At 34.2% G+C, this 16,757-nt stretch overlaps 2 protein-coding genes across 2 annotated transcripts; both read right to left on the reverse strand.

Moving 5' to 3' along the window:
- Positions 1 to 953: 953 nt before the first annotated feature.
- LOC109149801 (mRNA cap guanine-N7 methyltransferase 1) lies at positions 954 to 6,212 on the reverse strand. The gene is made up of 13 exons (XM_019297803.1): positions 5,848 to 6,212; positions 5,189 to 5,328; positions 4,974 to 5,042; positions 4,782 to 4,853; positions 4,053 to 4,154; positions 3,770 to 3,826; positions 3,245 to 3,383; positions 2,934 to 2,998; positions 2,784 to 2,834; positions 2,563 to 2,625; positions 2,043 to 2,166; positions 1,791 to 1,852; positions 954 to 1,518 (listed from the first exon to the last, which is right to left on the reverse strand). Exons 1-13 carry the CDS (start codon positions 5,924 to 5,926, stop codon positions 1,420 to 1,422), a joined length of 1,122 nt encoding a protein of 373 aa, XP_019153348.1. The 5' UTR covers positions 5,927 to 6,212; the 3' UTR covers positions 954 to 1,419.
- Positions 6,213 to 7,511: 1,299 nt separating this feature from the next.
- On the reverse strand, positions 7,512 to 10,724 carry LOC109149779 (protein S-acyltransferase 8-like). The gene is made up of 5 exons (XM_019297762.1): positions 10,449 to 10,724; positions 9,550 to 9,735; positions 8,896 to 9,201; positions 8,518 to 8,751; positions 7,512 to 8,358 (listed from the first exon to the last, which is right to left on the reverse strand). Exons 1-5 carry the CDS (start codon positions 10,485 to 10,487, stop codon positions 7,882 to 7,884), a joined length of 1,242 nt encoding a protein of 413 aa, XP_019153307.1. The 5' UTR covers positions 10,488 to 10,724; the 3' UTR covers positions 7,512 to 7,881.
- Positions 10,725 to 16,757: the final 6,033 nt, after the last annotated feature.

A 16,757-nucleotide genomic window follows, 5' to 3' on the forward strand; every position in this document is an offset into this window, starting at 1 on the left:
TCATTTCAATATAATTTAGGCATTTTTAATGGATATCTTGCTACTTATTAATTTCAACTATTTCATTTTAACATTATGCAAATGCCATTTCACTTTTTTTGAATAATAAAATTCTTCTGTATACATGATCTGTTATTATTTTTAATATATGATATATGATATTGTTACGAATTAGAGTGCAAGTGACACCTTATAATTATATATTCCATATTAAGACACCTTATAATTATATATTCCATATTATTCGACTGTGTAATTGCAGCCCACTTAATTATCAATTCTCTCGATTTGTTAGGTTAAAAGTATATATTTTAAGGGTTGTGGAATAAGTTGAGATATGGCAAATGAATGACACATAATTGAGATATGCCAAATGAAAATGTATTTGAGAGTTAACCTAACTTCCCATAGGTTGGTAAAGGTCAACATTCCTAGGTCATACTTGCATACAAAAGTTCTATGAGTTGAAGTGACCATTCAAAAACAAAAATGTTTTATGGACAAAATCAAAATCTATCCTTTGACCATGTAAATTAGTTGAGAAATTCTTAACAAATCATCATTTTTGTTTTTCTTTGCTTTTGTGTAAGTATAAGATGTAATCTTGATTAATTCTTTAGTGAAACTTATCCCGTATACATTCTCGAATAATAATTGCAAATTTTCCTTGTCACCTAAAGGTGTAAAATCTAACTTTTTCAGTAATAGTTGTGATTCATCACCTAAAGGTGTTAACACAATTCGTGTACTGATGGACACCTTAAATTTTTCCTATAATTAATTATTCTAACTTGAAACACGATACAATCAATGAATGGCTCAAACAAAAGTTTATCCATGAACAAGTTCAAACACAACAACATTAACGACCCAGTCAAGCCAAGTGTGAATACATTACATAGTTTTATACGATACATTTTAAAATTTATTGGACTTGGTACAACAAAGTCAAATAGTTTCGATCTTTTGGAGAAAAAAATGAGCTAATTCAAGAACGATTACGATGGCAGTTCAAGTATACAGTTTCACTCAAGAACACGAGGTTTGGAGGGAGAAGAAGGGATCAGATTCTTGGGGAAAAAGTACAGATTCAGACAGCATGTTTAAGTATAATGTTTCCTGTGTATACGCCATGGGGTGGGGAGAATTACGCAAATCTCTTTGAATGTAATATAAGCAATGGCAACATACCCTTTCACAAGAAACAGCCACCATCTTCACTGCACCAGAGAATTCTGCGCCGTTATTAATGTTCTACAAAATTTGTAAGCGAGTTTGTCTAAGCCTTTATAAAGAGAACACGAAATGGAAACAAGACAGCGGCTGTGATTCTGTGGCGCTCTTTGTTGTTTCCTCGTGTGGAAAAAGGTTTTTTGCCATACTGTCTGCCTCACGGCTTGTTGCTGATCGGATTATGCACTATATTCCACCGCTGATATACGTGATGTCCTCCTTTGACAATTGCATCTTACCTTTGTCTCGTTTTGGATTCGCTGGTCTCTGGTCCGGTTGCCCTCGCTACAAAGAAAAACACATATAAATATATGTTAGAATCAATTGCTTACCACTATGCCAAAACCTATAGGCACAACTTTATTTCTTTATACACTGCCACCACATTTTCGAGAGGCAGGGTGCTGGACTTGGCCCTTCACCGGCCTCTAGCCACCAATTGCTGGACTTGGCCTTTCACCAGCCCCCACCCAACAATATCCAATCCAATGAATTCTAAGGCTATGAATGGAAGAGTACGAGCATTTAAAATTGAGTATTTTGTTCACGAGACTTGCCTTCCTCAAGACATATGACAGGTATAAGTAGGCAGCATCCCATTCATCTGGTGAAAGCGTACCTATGTAAAGCCAATGCAGTAAAATATGAGCAAATAAGATTTCAGTAACATAGCCGAGTATGTAACCAAACAAGAATATTGAATGTTAAACACCATGTTATGGTAAGAGGGAAAGAGAGAAGTGGGGCATTAAAGTGAATATAAAACGACGACAGCAACAATCATTAGAATTGGAATTTCTGAGACTTACTCTGGTCTTGGTTTCCATCGCCCAACGCACCAAGCCTGCGCATGAGCTCAATAAATTCTGGCTTCTTCATATATTCAACAACAAATGCATGCGAGTTTTTCGCAAACACTAGCTCCAAATCATACTGCACATCAAAAAGAGCTGTCATAACAGTGAAACGACACCCAAAATATATTTCAAATATAACCAATATGAAATAACACAAGCAGTTCTTTTAGTTCCCATCTCTTATCACTCATCAGGATCCCAATGCAGCACTACACCCGTTAATTTTTCCATATGAACTATGTATCATTTCTGCATTGAATTACAGTACATCCCAGTTATAAAAAACATTCACTTTCATATGGTAGCATACTTTTTACTCTAGATATTATCGTTCTTGTTTTGTTTAGTTCAATAGAATTATTGGACTCTTCCCTACAAACCAAAGGACCTATGAAGAATCATAAATAATTCTTATTTAATTACGACAACAAACACAATGAAAGAAGCAAAACCATATGGAGTAGAATTTAACCTCTTCTGCTATTTCCTTGAAGACATGGAAAGGGACAATCCATTCAGGACAGTCAACTGCGTCCTGCAGAATTAAACTTCTGTTATGTTCTCTGTGTTTGATTTTAATTCATTGTAAGGATGCAAAATGGCTCATAATTTTGAATTAAGGAACAATAAAATGATGAAAAAGCATGGAGGCACAGGCCATAATACCAGTAAAAAATAAAATTAAAGGCAAACCTGCAAATGGAACTTGTATTTGATGCCAAAAGGGTTAGACGGTCTGAATTTCTGTATGACAATAGATTATAAGGTGTAGCTTATCAATTCTCTTACATACAGCACTGAAGTTTCTACAAAATTGCACTTTGCAAATTATGATGGACTTACCTTTTCAGAATATTCTTCACTAAACTCTATTGAGTACACGCTATTACCAAAACCTAGCCCTTTAGCTGCACATTCCAATACATGTAAAACTCAACTGTCAATTGATATCTCTTTGGCAACAAAAACGACTCCCTTTACGACTAGATTTAAAGAATTCCAGTACATACAATTATCAATTGTAGATCTAAAATGAAAAAGCATGTGAAGAAAGGATAGAATATATAAACCACCAGAACAAAAAACTTCTTAGCATTTTTAACTTTTAGTTGAGAGCATAAAGATAATACAGCAATTAGTAGTAAAATTACAACCTTCTCTAAGCTTTTTGATTATGACATTGGCATCTGGCATTGTTCCAATGAAGATGCCTCCAGGTCGAAGTAAAGCAGATACATTAGCCAAGGCACGTCGTGCACGTGCTTCAGTGGACCATGAGTAATGCATGGCAAACTGCAAACAATTAATTTTTGTAAGTTTCATAAAAGAAACTTGCTAAACTTGAAGAATTGCAAATATTTTTATCACCCATTGCACTAAATGAAAGCGTTTAAAGCAATGTATAGATAGGATAGGATTGCATCAACAAATCCAGACTTTATAAGATGAAATCCCCAAAACTTGAAGGAGATCACCCTTGTTGTTTATCTAAGCATCACGGTATAAAATTCTTGATTGCTAAGAAGTCACAATAATGACACAATGCTAGCCACATACACCAGACAATAACTAATTGGTTATAATTGTTTGTGATGAGAGTTACGACCACACTCCCTTATCAATAAGAACACTCTAATTTAAGAACTAGTAGCCCCACAGTTTGCAGGAGATTAACCAACCTGGCAGCTAATAACGTCAAAAGGCATATCATCTGCCAAAGCTCTATCCAACTGAACCTGAAACTCAAAATAAGATGAACAAATCAAATGGTTAGCATCAGTCATCATGAGATTAATTTAAATTCTTATAGCATCTAATGGCATTGATAAAATGCATGTAAAACAAAACGAACATTATCTTAACCATATAACTTTGACACATATAGAATACAGATTAGTAGGGGATAAAATGAGAGACGGATAGAAATATCCATAAAAAAGTAGTTCAATTGTATTGATTTACCTCAAAACAATCTCCACATATAAGCCTAGCTGGAAAAGAGAACTTTTTCCGTCTTTGATGATGGTCTGCCTCACCATTATAGCGTGTACGGCAATCCTCAATCTGCATTTAATGATCAACATGGTATTAAGGGCACTAAGCATAACATAAGCATCATTAAAATGGCACATAAGGTAGTTCAGATGTTACAGAACACTAGATTCTCGACATGAGGCTTACCAATGACAAAAACCCTTACAGGATGTGGAACCATGTATAGAAAAGATTAGAAGAAATCTTATTAGAAGATTGTAACTGACTGGAATTGTCTGGAAAACCTTGGATGGAAATGATATGAACTTGAAGGAGTAAACACTTAAGAAAGGACTAGCAGTATGGAGGGTTCTAAAATATAAAGTATAGTCATATAATCCCTTGATCATTTAATCCATTTCATGACAACAAACTATTTAGCATTCAAGCTTTACTTAAAACTAGTGGCAGAAATCATTCCAGATTCTCCATCATACAGATTGTGATCATTGGATTAAGATTATTCAGACACTAATGAATAATCACAGTAAGGGAAATAGTAAGAGGTTTGTCCGTGTCTTCTTGTAAACCACATCCCGCAATGTGATACTTTATGTGGCACCAAAACCTTTTACACATGATTAACAATAGAGATGCATATGTTGATTTGGCACCAAAACACAACTTGAACATGCAATTTAGTGGATAGCCACTTACTGAGCCTTCAGCAATATCAATGCCAACATAATATGAAATCTTTGCCTTATCCCACTTAATAAGATCACCGCCCTAGTTAAAATATAAAAAGAAAAATAAGAGATTGTGCCAAGCAGTGATAGAGTAATATAGGCAGTATACATGACAGCATATACAGCGTCAAATATTTAGGAATACCAAGTATAAAAATACCTTTCCACAAGCAAGATCAAGAACTACATCCCCTCTTTTGGTGTAAAGTTGAATTAAGACACTTTTGATCTGGTTAAAAAAGCAAACTACAGATGAATTAAAACTAAGGAATCATATCCACTGCTTGATGATCCACTAACGTAACAAACTCACCAGCTATAGGCAAGTAACATATCTATTTATCCATATATATGTTTCCAAAACAAAATGCATACCCAGTTGTTAAGTTTCTTTAAATGGATAATGGGGCTTGCTTCCCGCTCTTCAAGTGTTTGGTTGGTCCTAGCACTATAATGGTCAGCAACCTTCCTGGCAAAGATTTTTGTACTCTCATCCTCCAAAAACTCAGAGTCACCTAATCACAATACAGATACACTTGAATTTCCAAACCCAAATAAACACAGTTTCTCTAAGTAGAATACCTGCAGAAATCATTTAATTCAAAATCAAGTATCTAAAGCTGCAAAGTTTATGCAAAAACCATATCACTCAGGCACAATGATAAACAAAAACAGAATGGTCTTAATTAATAAGATCCCCCATGGGCTTAACATCACCTACTTTCATACTGAGACACTAGGGAGTTCCAACCAATCCACTTACTTATTTTGTCAAAACGAAGCTAATTTTCTCATCCAAGTTGCAATCTTTAGAGCAAAACCAGATTCAATGAGTGTCAATTTAGTGATTACCTCATAATGCAAAACAAAATCCCGGAATTACTCCAATTCAACATAAATGCTTAGCAGCTAAAGATTAATTGAAGTAAGAATTCCCCCCAGCTCAAGTTCACAAGTGAATAAACTGATCGCGGACGCAAACAATGCGCACATGTATACCGTAAACTCACACCTGCGAACAAATTGACAATCACCTGGTGGGTTGTGTTTAAATTTAGACGAAGGAGGTCCAAAGGAGCTAGAAGATGGAGATTCTGAGTAACTGCGCTTCATGCTTTAGAATCTGGAGAACCTGGTAAAGCTTACGACTTCTCCCTTCTCCGCGCTTAATCCCCCACCCTCAGAGGCCGTAGTAGGGCAAAAATAAAATTAGAGAAATTAAGGAAAAAATAGGAACCTAGTATTGAGAGGAGACGAGAGGCACTGAGGCGGTTTTCTGACCGGTAAGGCGGCGAGGCGAACGCCGGTACTCCGGAACTCCGGTAGGCAGGAACGGGAGAAGTAGCGAGAAGCGATGAAAGAGAGGCTACTAGCTTGCGTTCTATCTGCGATCTAAACTGTAAAATAAGAAAAATAAAATTAAAAAAATTATATATATATTACATCCCCAAAACGTCGCCGTTTTGGAGCTGTATAATTTTTGGCATACATGTTCCGCGAAGAATTTTGAAGAGCTTTTTTTTTTTTTTTTTTTTTTTTTTTATAGACATAATAAAATTGGAGTTTAAAAAGTAATTTTTTAAATTAGTTACCTGAAGTCAATAGGTTAATTTTTAACAAAAAAAATTATTAACTTGAAAATGTATTGGTATTTTTCATTACAAAAAATATTATCGAAAATATAATAGTGCACTCTGACGAAAGTCAATATATAATTAAGGGTAAGCAAACAGTCGATTAATTACATAACTAACTAAAAATTTAAAAAATGATCAATAATTTTTACCTTTATAATTGACCAAAATAAATAATATAACCATCCAAAACATCAAATGCCGATTTTAGTTGGTTATGATTATTAAAAAAATAGAACAATATTATTAAATTAATAGCTAAAAATCCCACATATGCAAAATTACAAAATTTCAAATCCAATCCCCAATTGATAATTACACTTCAAAAAGTCTAAAATAAACCATTTATAAGGTCAATTTTTGACTAAAAAATCTTAATATCCTATAATTATTCTCTTCTCGACTTCTCCCAATATCCTATTATTCCATGTGTGTGAGATATTTACATATCATTTTTAATGCCAATTATCTATCATCGAAAGTAAATAATATATCACTGACGGAAATCAAAGACAAATAATTGTTAGGCAACCGAAATACCAAATAATTGAAATTTAAAATCAATAACCAAAATCGATCGAAAATCAAAATTTTCAATCAATTTGATTCTCGATTTTCTAGCGGTTATGTGATATATTGCTCTCCCTTAGTATTGTAAAAATTGATCTAGGCACCCATTCACCCCTAGGTCAAGAGGATTTCAACCCTAGCACAGCTTTTAGTTGGTCAACCGACTAGGCGGCCTCGATGCCCAACTTAACCCAGCAGGGTGCCAATTGGGCCAAGTGATTTTTTCTTTAATTCCCTCGCATATACGTCGTCACCTGCTCGACTGCTCTTCTTCCATATTCCACTGCCGTTTTATTCTTACAATTATTCATCTGCCTAGGTACTCCCCGCACCCGAGTGGCCCGACTACACCTTCTACAACATTATTCACCACTATATGTAAGAAATTTGAAACTTTATAATTACCGAACCAACTACCGACCAACACATCTGGTGTCACCCCATTCTTTTGCCATCTTGTTACATAAATTGTATGGGTTCCTCAAATTACTAACAATAAACACAAGCTTAAGACTTGAGATTCCATTACCCTTCAAAAAAATCAATCTGTAAAAGAGACAGTTCCACAAATCAACCAGGCATGAACACCAGAAAATGAAGTTCAAGAAAAGTATAAATGCTGCCATTCTAATCTATTACAACCATGCATGCATACCCTATTCATGGCTCCTCAAGCAAACAAATATATAACAGCTACTGTGAAGTTCAGGGAAAATGATGAAAGAAAATTATAGCACACAGTGTACCCTAAAAGTAAGATTTGATTCCATATCAGTGAACTTGAGTCCTATCAATGCCACATTTCCTTCAAAACCATACACCAAAAACGATACTTCTCATCGATATACGCTTCCCCCTTTGCCCTCAGTGAAAATCCGAGTTCCTATTAACACCATCCTGCGCGATTTCCAAACTCCCGCTTCTTCCCCAACTCGATTGCCGTGTGTCCGACTGGGTGGCGGTTGCGGGCCGCCTATCTGAGTTGAGAACAGAATCAGCGTCCGAAGAGTTATTGTGGGGCCCATCACGATCACTCCCTCGGCTACGAATGTCTGCTTCAATATCTCCAATATTATGACGCTGCGAGATCTTTAAAAGGTCCCCGCCAAAGTCTAGATCGTCCTCTACTTTTGCACGTCGATCCTCGCCCATTTCCTCGTAGTCGACCTCCCGAGCTGTGGGCATAGACGGTCTTTGTGGCACCTCTTGTACGAAAGCTCGGAAGTTGTTTCGTGAAGGCTTTACTTTTGTGCAAAATACTTCAAAGAAGTTATTCAAACAACCTCGGTCATAAACGTTGTGTCTTCTGCTACCTCCATACCGGAAATTTTCATAGGTTGTCTGCAATTTAGAAGACGAGCTCATTAAATAACAAGTAGCCACGCTGGGCATCTCAGCATTATCTATTTGCAACACTCGAGGGATCTTCAACTAAATTTACTGATTATAAAAACTGAGACAAATCCTACGATCAAGAAAACTGGGAGAAAAATTACTGACCTGATTTGTGCTGATGAGGTACAAGTGAAAACCGGTGAGTCCACCAACAAACCACAAGGAAATAAAACAATAAGCCATTAGAATAACGGATGCCGGGGATTCTTTCATCGCCTTCCATACTGTGCTCTGGTTATCGTGCATCAGAACCTTAATGTAGTAAGCGCTGATGGCAAAAACATAGATGCAGAGAAGCATTGCAGATGAAACGAAACAAAAGAAGAAACGGTAGTTTCGCTGCATAATCAAAACGGGAAATTAACAAGTTGCTAGATGGAACTTTACGTGCACACAAATAGATGTAAACAACAAAACAAACAAAAAAAAAATTACGAAAATCAAAGAAACGTGAAGTTTCTGAATGTCATGCCACACACATACCAATCCTATGCATTGGCCAACCCATGGGCAGTGATGATCGAAACGCTCAACACAATTGTTGCAGATGGAGCAGTGAGAGCAGCGAGGAGGCCGATAGAGCATGCAGGTATCACAGTATTTTACCTTGACAGTCATTCCATTAACAATTACATCCTTTATTCGAGGGAATTGAAGGCTTGGAGTTTGCCTTCCACCGATCTCTGCTGATGCTGAGGTGTCATAGCGAAGCTCTTCCTCAGGTGGATGCGAATTGCGTGGAACAATGCCAGGATCCCGAGCTGATGTAAGCAGAAGTAGAGCCAATACCTACAAATAAAAATAAAAATAAAAATAATTATCATCTAAGCCACAGCGTAATTGGATAGGGGAGGTCTTGGGTTCGAATCCCCTAGGCTACACTTAGCTTACTCTAAGGTTTGCCCGCATGGGTAGCTCAACTGGTCATAGAGGTGAAAGTCTGGAAGAATGTCAGATGAATCCAATATCATGTTACTAGTGAGCAAAAAAGAAAAATCGGCCAAATTCAATACAAGAAATTATCTTAGGATGTATAAGCATCACGAAAACTACACAGTCCATACACACAATGAACGACAAAAACAAACGCACACAACATGTTATAGTTAATTCCAAATAATTAATAGTCGGACTTACATGAATGGTAAAGGCAATTGCTACCCCCAAAATTGCATATCCAGCGTTATGTGGTGAAAACTGATGGCGAAGATGTCTTGCAACAAAGACACAAAAAATAATGACAGGTACCGTGATTAAGAGAAAAGATACAAGCAACGACCTCGCATCAGGCCCAAATATCAACCTTCCACCAAGAAAGAACTTCTGCACAAGATACAAACAACACGTTACAAAAACGTATCAAGCACCTCAAAATTAAAACTTCACCATTCTAATCACTCAACAGTTTCATAGAAGTTGCAATCACACTATAACCAACCTTGCATCTTTGAACTAATCGCTCGCAATACATAATTTAATTATTGAAAATGCAGAGAGCTCAACAAAAATAGTGTCCTAGCAATCACAAATTATTCCAAATAGCAAAATGTTAGAGAAAAGAATTGCCCCAATACACAGTCAAGAAAACACAACACCATAATAAAATTTCACCTGCAACCTTCCTCCATCATCCACCAAAACTCCAAAAGAGATGACATACATATAAAAGAGCCAAATATTATATATCTGTACTACACCTCAAACTAAGTGGCAACTGGTAATATAAGTAAGAAATCAGCTCAGTTGGTTTAGATTGTGGGCAAGAAATCGGCCCAAACTAACTTGAGTTTAATTCATTTGGAAAGATATGATAACAGCAAGCTCAAGGCTCATAATGAATCTAGTTAAGTCCAGCATCCACAAAACGATAGCAAGAAGATACTTGGCAGCAGGAACCAATCCAGAAATCAAACGAGACGCACTAAAATTAACCCAAAATTAGCGAAATTCAAAGCATACCCAGACGACAAAACCAAGTAAACAAACAAAATCTCAACCACAACAAAAAAGAAAGAACATGCGCAGACAATCCTCACATTGCTCCCTTTCCAGACTTCGAAGACGCGCTTTGCCATGAGCACGCCACAGCTTCAAGCGTCCCCTCCTTTCTTTCTCTCTGTCTCTCTCAAGTCAACCCGGAAAGCAGTTGAACGACTTGAAGCTTGAAACTATCCATCTCCCTTCTTCTTCTTCTTCTTCAGCTCAATCCCTCGTCGACCCAGACGCGCAGACACGGAGAGGGAACGAATCTCAGTATATTCAGCAGTCGATTGGAGTGATTGGATGGCAATGAGTGTAAATAAGGGATGTTCAATGGGCTTCTCTGGAATTTCAATTTGTATACACAGATATACAGTGTAGGCTGGAGAGGGAGTTGGGGCGTGTTTGGGTTAATTGGAATGTTTTAATGGAAAATAAAGACTTGACCTTGAGTAATGGTGCCCATCCTACCTCATCATTTCAAAGATTTTCTTCTCCTTAGGTAATGCAAATTAGGTAGTGTAGGGGTTTAGGATTACACTATTAAGAGTATAGATTAGGAGATGAGAATGTATTAATTGATTGAATATAAATGGACTTGATATTATTTTATCCGTCGATTTGGAGAGGTCAAGAGCAGGCTGACTGATTGTAGTGTTTGCAAAAGCAAAAGCTTATTGTAGTAAATAATAGTGAATCAGATCTTATCTATAACCCGACAGTAATGCGTTATATATACTAAGGTGTTGATCACCGACGTGACTACTGGTGACAAGTGGGGCTAATGTGGGCCACTTTCATTGAGAGAGGGAAACACGCAATTGACCCATGCTTTCCGTCAAGCCTATCAAGTGGCCCCCCAAGCCTACGAATCCTATGTGTACCGACCAATCTCTTGGAGCTAGTTAGAGCATCAATAGTAGTTTATTTCCGTTGCGGTTTTTGATGAGTTTTTGTAAGTGTGATTAGGAAAGAGAAAGTATGAGAGAAGAGAAAAAAATAAAACAAATTTGATTTTTTTAAAAGGTCACTGTTAGCCTGTCAGGCGTGCTGTCAGTGCGCCTGACGCGTCCAGCGAGCGCATGCACTGCACGCGCCCGCTGGGTGCACTTGTGACACTCACAAGCTTCTGATGCGGCTGCCTCACTGTCAAGTTGGGACCCACGTCCTGCCAATATTTTGTCTCTTGTAGAGGGGACCTCATTCTTCTCTCTCATGTTTCTCTCTCTGCCAAGTTGGCTAGTTATTTCTTATAAAATGTGAAATATCCATAAATGTGGATGGCCTTAGACCCGTCAATTAATCGGGTATATGAAAATGTTTGGGTCCTTGGACTTATCTCCTAGATTTTGAATTATTGATTCAATTAAAATGTTCTATAACCCTTATCAATCATGTGAATTCTTTACTAAATTATAATGCATCCAATTCATAAATTCTTTTTTTTTTTTTTTTGTATTTTATTATGCATAAACCCTTTACTAAAGTATGATGATTGGATAAACTATTCTACAAGCTAAGCTGTCAATACAAATAAATATGTTTCTTTATTATAGAAGATAAGAGTTAATTTAATAATGAAAAATAATAGTTTTCAATCCCTATTTTCTAAATGTAACTTCTATAATGAGTTAATACCCAAAATCGTCCTCGACTATAGTGGTTCCTAAACGACTTTGGTGACCTAATATCGTCCCAGACTTTTGTGTTTCGCTCAATTTAGTCCTCCATTTGTTATTCCGTCAAATTGGTGTTAAATTAAGGGACAATTCAGTAATGTCAATATTGATCTCTCTTTACTTTCAACTTGTGAAGTGCGGAATTCCTCTTTCTTGTACGAATTACACCCAGAATTACTCCCGGACCTGCAAATCAAATTTTATATTCGCAGTTTTAGGAGTAATTCTGGGAGTAATTCGTAAAAAAAAAAAAAGATTTCGCAGTTCATATGTCTATGAGTAAAGATATGCCAATATTAAAATTACTGAATTGTCTATTTATTTAACACCAAATGGACAGAATAACAAATGAGGGACTAAATTGAGTAAAAACACAAAAGTCTAGAACTAAATTGAGCGAAACACAAAAGTCTGGGACGATATTAGGTCACCAAAGTCGTTTAGGACGAAATTGAGAAAAACCACTATAGTCGAGGACGATTTTGGGTATTAACTCCTTCTATAATATATGGGATCTACACTTCCTACCCCCAAAATTTTCAAAGTATAGATTAGTTGTCCAACTGCACCCATGTTTAGAAAACTAAGCATATGATCTCAAAGTCATTATTGCCAATAAAAATAAAAATAAAAACATACAAATTATGAGTAAAATTCACCTATTAGATCAAATCAAAAATATTTATACTTAATTTTCACAGAGAACCGAATTTGTTATCTAACAAGCCCTCACTTATTCTAATAATTTTAATTCAAACAAAAAAGAGTAATTAGCTAAATTGAGTGGTTTGGATTGCAGGCATGTTTATCACGCATGACTAATAATATTAAATGGTATTTAATGTCACGCAGTACGGCTAGAATTGTCCAAGTGAAATGAAATGTTGTAGCTAGCACGTTAGTTTAATTTGTAATTTATTGACTATATATTATTAATACATCATTTAATCATGGTTGACCAAGTTTATTATAAATTTATGATTGTTATTAATTCCTTTCGTTTTCGATGTTTGAATCTTCAAAATGATTCCTAACCATCTAATTGTCTAAACTGTAAAGTGTGGGCTTTTTATGTCAAAAGTGATAAACATAATTATTGAGTAATTTCAATGCAAAATGCAATATATAAGTTCGAATCCCAGAGTTCATGTTATTTAATTTTGTTATTAAATTTTTAAAATTTTATGCAATGTATTTATTTAAATAATGAAATAATTTTAATATGATTTTTTTAAATTGGTGGGATTATAAAAAAAATTTAGAAAAACCTAAACTATTGGAGAAGAAATGTTTTTGAGATTGAACGGAATAATAGATGTGAAGGCCTACAAAAAAATTAGAGAAAAAGCTACAAGTGTTAAGGTTGATCTAAATCTTATAGAGACCAAATGACAACTCATTGTGATAAGCAAATTATTGTGTGGACCATGGTCTACATAGCTGTGTGGACGATGAATATCATGTACATTTTTAATATACTAAAGTATTATTTTATAATATATATATAAATAATGTACTTTTAGTACTCAAATAATATATTTTTATTATATTAAAAATGTACGGAGTACTTTTTATTTATGGTCTACATAGCAATCATTATGGCTAGGTGTGGCCAATAACCTTGTGGTTTAGTGGTTGCTCTTCCAAATGAAAAATCATGAGTTCTAGTAGTATATGGACTCTTTGTGCTTCCCAAAAAAAAAAAAAAAAAAAAAAAAAAAACTTATCGCTTCTATACAATTGAGTCATTGAACTTATAAAGTATACAATTAACCATTAAACAAGTAAAATATATGCAATTGATATATTTTTCTAATTTTTACATGACATTTTATATTAATCACAATTTCCTCCTATATCGTACTATTTGGGATGAAACATTGAAAATATTATTAACCGAATAATCAATTGTAATTCATTTGAGTGCGATTAACATGATCTTTAAGTGATATGGGCATGCTCAATTTCTAGGAAGTTACATGTCGCTTCCTAGCTAATTGCGATTTTTCCCTTCCTTCCCAAATTGTGATTTTCGCTTGGGGAAAATGTTTTCACTAATTTAGGAGTGTAATGGGCAGGTCAAAGCTCCAAACAACAAACAATAGAAAAATAGAAAATGTTCTTTTTATTATTTATTTTAACACTTACTTAACACCAAATTTAACGAATTACCATTTTAACTTAAAATTCATTAGTTGGAGGTAGGAGTGTAAATAAGTCGAGTCGCTCGCGCTTGAGTTCGGTATCGAGCTCGAGCCGAGTCTAGATATTCTAGGCTCGTGACTCGTCGAGCCATAATATATATATATATATATATATATATATATATATATATATATATATATATATATATATATATATATATATATATATATATATATGAGTTAATACCATTTGAGGTCCTCCGATTATAGTGGATTTGCCACGTTTAGTCCTAAACTTTCAAATTGACCATTTGTAGTCCTTCGAGTTTCAAATTTAACCATTCATAGTCCAAGTTAACCACTCATGGTCCTTCAAGTTTCGAAATTTAACCAGTGGTAGTCCTCTTAAAAGGACCATGGTTGGTCAAAATTTAATAATTGAAGGACCATTGGTGGTTAATTTGGACCACAAATGGTTAAATTTGAAAGTCGAAGGACCACAAATGGTCGATTTGAAAGTTTAAGACTAAACGTGGCAAAATCACTATACTCGGAGGACCTCAAATGGTATTAACTCATACATATATATATATATATATATATATATATATATATATATATATATATGTATATTAAACTTTAAAACTCAAAATTCCTAAAAGATTTCTATTAATTATATGTAGGTAAAACAAAGTAGTTTGAATTTTAAATCAAAAGTATTAAATAAGTTAAACGAAAGCAAAGGAAAAGAAGGAAAGGAAAGGAAATGATGAAAGGAAAGGAAAGAAGGAAACAAAACTACTTAGTAATGTGTGTATAGCAAGAATTGAATGCTCGACCTTCCACTCTTACTCACTGTTCACCCGCATCTCCTCCAATTTCTCCATTTGGAGAAGTCAAAATTGGATTTCTCCAAAATTATACATAGACTTGGAAAATGGAGAAGAGTTGGACAATTGGAAGGATGATTTTAGTAAACCAGTTTTCCATTTTTTCATTTTTTCACTTCTCAATTTCTTCTTTTTTTTTTTTGAAAATTCTTCATTTTTCAGTTAGTAAACGACCCCTTGATGCTTTAGTAATTTCTATTGATGGGAGAATGAGATTTTAGAGAGTTTTTAGCCTTCAAATTAAGTGAAGTTTGTTTTTTCGAGGAGGGGAAGGTATAATCGTGCTTAAGCTCACGCATGCGCCCATTGGGTGGTTTGGAGTGGCCACCAGTTAGCGCATTGTTTTTTTTTTTTTTTTTTTTTTTTCTTTTAAAATTTTTCAATAACATATTATTTGAATTTAAATTTTATAATTATCAACTGAATTAAATTTCGAAATATTTGCTTTCAAATTTCTTTTTGACATATTTAATTTAAACATAAATAATAACTATAATTACAATTATAATATTTAGAATGATAACAAATAAATAAATAATTAGAATATAGTTTTTATAAATTGGTGCATTGGGTTTAAACTATTGGGAATAAATGTTTTTGAGATTGAGCAAAATAATAGATGCTAAGGTGGATGTTAAGACTTACAAAATATTGGAGAAAAAATTGCTACGATTGAGATTGCTCTAAATCTTATAAAAATTGAATGACACCTCATTTAGGGGGGTGGATTCAATCATGACTTTCATAGAGTTTTAAAGACTTTTATGAACTTTAAAAGTTTGGAGGTATTCAATTCAAACTTTTAAAGAGTCTTTAAAAGTCAGGCGGTATTCAATCAAGATTTTTAAAGAGTCTTTAAAAGTCGTGCGGTATTCGATTAAGACTTTTAAAGAGTCTTTAAAAGTCATGTGGTATTCAAAAAGTTATGAACTTTTGTAGACTTTTTAATTTTAAGACTTTTGTAGACTTTTCCTTCTCAAATATAAATAGTTGAAATCCAACCATCAACCCCAAGATTTCAAATTTTCTTTCTAACAACTTTGAATATTTTCTCTCTTTATTTAAACTCTATAAACCTATCTAAATTCAATAAAATTATTTTTTTCTTCATTATCCTATATTTTCCTCATACCTAAACTCTACCAATTTTTCTCTCTCTCATAAACTTTAGAATCTTCATCTAAAAATTTGAAACAATATTATTTTTACTTCATTATTGCTTGTTTATATTGATTTTTATTTTTTTCTATGAATTTTTTATCCCTAACTTTCTCTAATTCTCCCTAAATACATGAACAAAGCAATTTTTTATCGTAAAATTTTATATATAAGTAATTAGCATATAAGTCTCAGCATACTACGGATAAAAATAATAATGTTGAGAATGTTGATGTGGGTGAAAAACTATATAATAAGAAGAATTTTATGATATATTATAAATGTTTTGTAAAAAAATTGTAAATGATAAGAATCAAAATCATTGAATGTTTGTAATGATGTATTCAATTTAGAATTTCAATGACTTTTGTAGACTTTTTAAAATAAAAAATTGATAAAAGTCTATGAATGTTTTTTATATAGACTTTTATAGAGTCTTAAAAAGTTTTAAAAAGTTTTGAACGATTTTATGAAAGTCAATCAAAGTTTATTAA

Source organism: Ipomoea nil, unplaced genomic scaffold (genome assembly GCF_001879475.1).
Source record: "Ipomoea nil cultivar Tokyo-kokei standard unplaced genomic scaffold, Asagao_1.1 scaffold2159, whole genome shotgun sequence".
NCBI classification, from domain to species: Eukaryota; Viridiplantae; Streptophyta; class Magnoliopsida; order Solanales; family Convolvulaceae; genus Ipomoea; species Ipomoea nil.

Bases quoted from the DNA above. Each gene is read 5' to 3' on its own strand.
- LOC109149801 (XM_019297803.1), bottom strand. From the start codon at position 5,926: ATGAAGCGCAGTTACTCAGAATCTCCATCTTCTAGCTCCTTTGGACCT. The intron at 3,384-3,769 runs GTTGGTTAATCT...AATTGTTTGCAG, and splicing joins TTGACGTTATTAGCTGCCAG to TTTGCCATGCATTACTCATG. The intron at 2,999-3,244 runs GTTGTAATTTTA...TGGAATGTGCAG, and splicing joins AATCAAAAAGCTTAGAGAAG to CTAAAGGGCTAGGTTTTGGT.
- LOC109149779 (XM_019297762.1), bottom strand. From the start codon at position 10,487: ATGGCAAAGCGCGTCTTCGAAGTCTGGAAAGGGAGCAAT. The intron at 9,202-9,549 runs GTAAGTCCGACT...TTTTATTTGTAG, and splicing joins CAATTGCCTTTACCATTCAT to GTATTGGCTCTACTTCTGCT. The intron at 8,359-8,517 runs GTCAGTAATTTT...TCTAAATTGCAG, and splicing joins ACCTCATCAGCACAAATCAG to ACAACCTATGAAAATTTCCG.